Source organism: Atta colombica, unplaced genomic scaffold (assembly GCF_001594045.1).
Source record: "Atta colombica isolate Treedump-2 unplaced genomic scaffold, Acol1.0 scaffold297, whole genome shotgun sequence".
Classification (NCBI taxonomy): Eukaryota; Metazoa; Arthropoda; class Insecta; order Hymenoptera; family Formicidae; genus Atta; species Atta colombica.
This window is the reverse complement of record NW_017259400.1, coordinates 8557-12872: the sequence shown is the minus strand read 5'-3', so window position 1 is coordinate 12872 and position 4316 is coordinate 8557. Positions and strand designations below refer to the sequence as shown.

The window sequence follows — 4316 nt, the reverse complement described above, 5'->3', positions numbered from 1 at the left end:
ATATATATATATATATATAATGTATACTAGAAATTATTTCCCGATGCATCTATCCTAGTTATATATATAAATTTTTTTCACAGTACCACATGTTGCCCGTGTGAAAGTTTGGAAGAGCTGCGAAGTGAATCACATTATCTTCGTCTGGTATCATTCTGAATCAGTTGAGCCAGAATGGCAACCCCAACCACATACATGCATTTCCAATGGCTCCTGGCGCTACCAAGGTCGCAATGAGTATCTCATTAATTGCCACATACAGGTTTGTCGCATTCGATTCTCTAATGTGAGAAGATACGTTTTATTATATAAAAATTATTTTGAAATGACTAGAAAAGAAAAAAAGAATTAAGTTTACAACAAAATAAATGAATTAAACTAATTATTAGTGTTTGCTTGAAAGTACTATCGACAATCATTTTCCAGAGTAATGAACTGAAGAAAAAAGTATTAGAGAGAAAATTATTCTTTTTTTTTTATTCTTCGTACCTTGAGAATCTCTTTCAAATGGGCAATAAAGGGAGATATTAAGTTAAGATTGTTTTTCGGCCAAAATGAAAAAGTTCCGAGATGTACAAATTATATATCATATTGAATAGTTATTTGATATTTCACTTATCTTGGGAGAATGTCGGAAACATGAGAGAAATCATCAAATAAAAAATCAAATCTATTATATTTGCTATTTATTATATATGCTATCACATTTCTTGAAAAAGTAAAAAATAAGTAAAACAAGAATTGAGCAATAAAGATATATCATTTAAATATGCGAATTCTTCTTTTTGAGAAATTCCATAAAACAATTTGATATAATTTTATTACGTAATAAGGTATAACTATCATACTGTGATACTATTTTGTTATAATCTCTATATATACGTCGAAGGCGTAGTAGGAAATAGAACACGCAGGCGTTATTACTAGATACTTTTAACATTTGTAGAATCATTTCATTCTTGTCTATTAAAAAGCAAGGACAAATGATGATGATGAGAGGAGGATGATTGTGAGCATTATGAGCATCAAGTGAAACGCAGTCCTAATAAAACTTGAAAAGCGTCATCATTGCTTTTCTTATTTTTCATATTCCATGATTCCTGGAGGAATGAATTCCGATCAGAATTATTCCGTTTTCTTTAGAAAGCACAATAGAAATCTAAGAAATAATTGAATAATTCCGATCGAAATCTCTTCTGACTTACTCCATGATAGATGCCCAGTATGCGTTACTATCATGTATTCTAAAAAATATGAAGTACTTATTGAAAAATTCTACATAATTATTTTTTTCAAATCTAAATCTAAAAATTTCAAAGACGAACTTTTCCATGATTCTGATGTTTTTCCAAGATAAGTGATATATCATTCGAATCCGTACTCAGTAAATGAAAATGGATTGAAACGAATTAAAAATTGTAATTCATTTTAATTTATCGGAGTTTGCGCTTTAGAGCTGGATTGAAATGAATTAATATCTGAGGGCATAAATTTGTTTCTGTTCATGAATATTTATAATTTTTTTTTTCTAAATAGAACCATTTATTTTTATATTCATTTCGAAACAAGAATATTCTTATTCAGTACTCGGATATAAATTCAGGACTTATATTCCTTCCTATTTCCATCATAACTTTTTTGTTTAAGGAGGTACAAAAAATCAAAATGCTTCGATCTATCTAGAAATTACATAGAATATTATTTAAAACAAAACTAATACTGTATTAAAATTTCAAATCAATTGACCATGTAATTTTTAAAAAAGAAAGAGCTAAAATTAAAGTTTTATGCATAATTCAATATGCATTGAATGATTGATATATTATATAATTACTTACTTTTAAAATGCTTCGATCCATATAAAAAACATATAAATAGTTAGAACAAATCTTTTTTTATACATCCTTGCAAGAATTTTAATTCTATTCACCATGTAATTTATGCATATAAGCAAAAAGCTGATAAAAGCATGTCTACTTGAGCATCTAAAGAAATATACGCGGAAAATTTGGCAATGCTGTTGACTTCCGACATTAGATGGCTTCCTTCATCCTGTATGATGAATATATATGTGCTTGTTTATAATTTGTTATATTTTTAACTGTAAAACACGTATATAAAAATAATATTTTAATCTCAACTGTCAATTACTATAGTGTGCAACTCGAGTAGGAATACCAACCTCATTTTCAGAATACAACGTTGCCAAATTATTGATAATCATTAAATATAAAACATTAAATTACTTGCATTTTCTAATAATACAATATTAATATGATTCATAATTAAAAATTAACAATCAATCATTTAATTTTAATAAATTAGCCTTTTTTATTATTAAAAGATTTTTATATATTTGGTTTTATCAATGTAGAACAATAACATACCTTTCTCACCACCTACCCCATAAGTGATCGATCGATACATTCTTAAACAAAAGTGCGTATTTTCATAATTTGCAACTGTGATGTATTCATAGCTTACAAATTAGCTATGTTGAAATTTTTTTTAATTGAAGTAAATTCAAACGAGATTGTTCTTATTCATTATTATAAGTTTGAACTGGGATGTATTCATAGTTCTAACGTATTTATGACATAAGTACTTTTGGATCATTCAAATAGATAAAAATATAAAATGTGCAATTTATAAAATATAAAATGTGCATGTTGAATTTGGATGATTTATGTTTGTATTATATTATTTTTTTATTGAAATGAATTAAAATACGAATAGAGCTATTCATCATGTAGAAATCAGGTGTATTCGTGTATTCAAATAAATTCGAAAAATCAGGAGCGCGAATTCGGAAATGTCGAAATAAATTCATTTCTATCCATTTCGATTTATTCTTGTTTACTGGATAATCATTTAATATGATATATAATTTGTATATTTCGAAATTTTTTTCATTTTGATCGAAAAATCTTAACAATCTTAACAATTCTCCTTTATGGACTTGTACATTAGGATATAGCTGAGAATGGAGCTGATCCTGCGCATCTTACCTCAGTGCACGGTCCAGTTATGTTTCTCCCTGATAACTTTTCCTGGTTAGCTCGGCACTTGTGGATCACCTACACAGGATGGCGACCGCATTGTTCCCCTTATAATCAGACGGACGAAGACGAAGCAGCAAAGAGGCGTGCTAATTTGAACGTGTCGATTCACCCTATCGAGAATGACAACCGGAATCGTCACTTTGCAGTCGCACAGAATAATTTCGGCAGTAAAGAGAAGCACAAGGCCGGTCTGCACATATGCCACAAGTTGATCCTTCTGGAACGTTTTAGCTTAATGGAGATTGATGTGCTCGCCGAGCAAATTGGGCCTAGCTATGTCGAGCTAATGATCAACACGTCGATCGGACCCATGTATATTCTGCAGACAGTAACGCCGATTGAGCCGTTGCTGCAACGGGTGACTCATCAGATCTTCTCACCACCTTTGCTGGCACCATACGCGAATCTCATTTTTTTGGGCGAGTGCTTGATGTTTGAGCGCGACATTAAAATCTGGAACTACAAGAGATATGAGCGACAACCTATTCTGGTGCGCGAGGATCGAGCTATCCAAGCATACCGCCATTGGTACTCGCAATTCTATTCTGATCACAGTCCTACCTATGAAATGGCTATGAAAGATCTACAATGGTAGCAATACCTCATTTTTAAAATGTAACTTATATACTTTCTGTATATTTGTAGGTATTATTTTTATTATTAAAATAGATAACTTATGTACAATACTTATTTTTAAGCATTCGATATATGTTAAGCATTCGATATATTAATTATAATATAGATAGTTGTGGTTTAAAAAAAAATTAAATCTTTATTAGAGTGTCCATACATTTTTATTGTCGCTTTATATGTTTGACATATCTGCAATGTATATATAAAATTCTATAACAGATAACGATAAATAAATAAGAAAACGATGGAGCTTCTCTTCACTCTAATCGTAGTTATTTAGACAAAAATAGCGAGAAAATAATAATATTTAAATGTCTAACTCTCAAGACATTATATTTGAAAAAATAAATTATTAGAGAATTAAATGTTGAAGACTCGCCTGAATTTAAGAAAATTCGTATACATCCTATACAAATTCCACTTATTTAATAATTATCTGTCATACGTTTTTATTAATTCGATAAGTGAACTATTTTACGAAATATAATTAAGATAATTCGCAACTCAGCATTGTATGTAACGTAATAATATAGCCGTCAGGGCCGTGCAAAGAGTTTTTGGGGCCCTACTGCAAAGATAAATATGGAGCCCTAGCTTTTCATAAAGTTCATATTAAAAAAA

At 29.7% G+C, this 4316-nt stretch overlaps 1 protein-coding gene across 1 annotated transcript in view; it reads left to right on the top strand.

Moving 5' to 3' along the window:
- LOC108690175 (cholesterol 7-desaturase-like) overlaps positions 1 to 3657 on the top strand; it is a 5221-nt gene extending 1564 nt beyond the window's left edge. Inside the window, exons 4-5 of the mRNA XM_018197341.1 lie at positions 84 to 262; positions 2971 to 3657. Of these exons, the coding sequence (XP_018052830.1) occupies positions 84 to 262; positions 2971 to 3657 (866 nt within the window). The remainder of the gene's footprint in view (positions 1 to 83; positions 263 to 2970) is intronic.
- Positions 3658 to 4316: the final 659 nt, after the last annotated feature.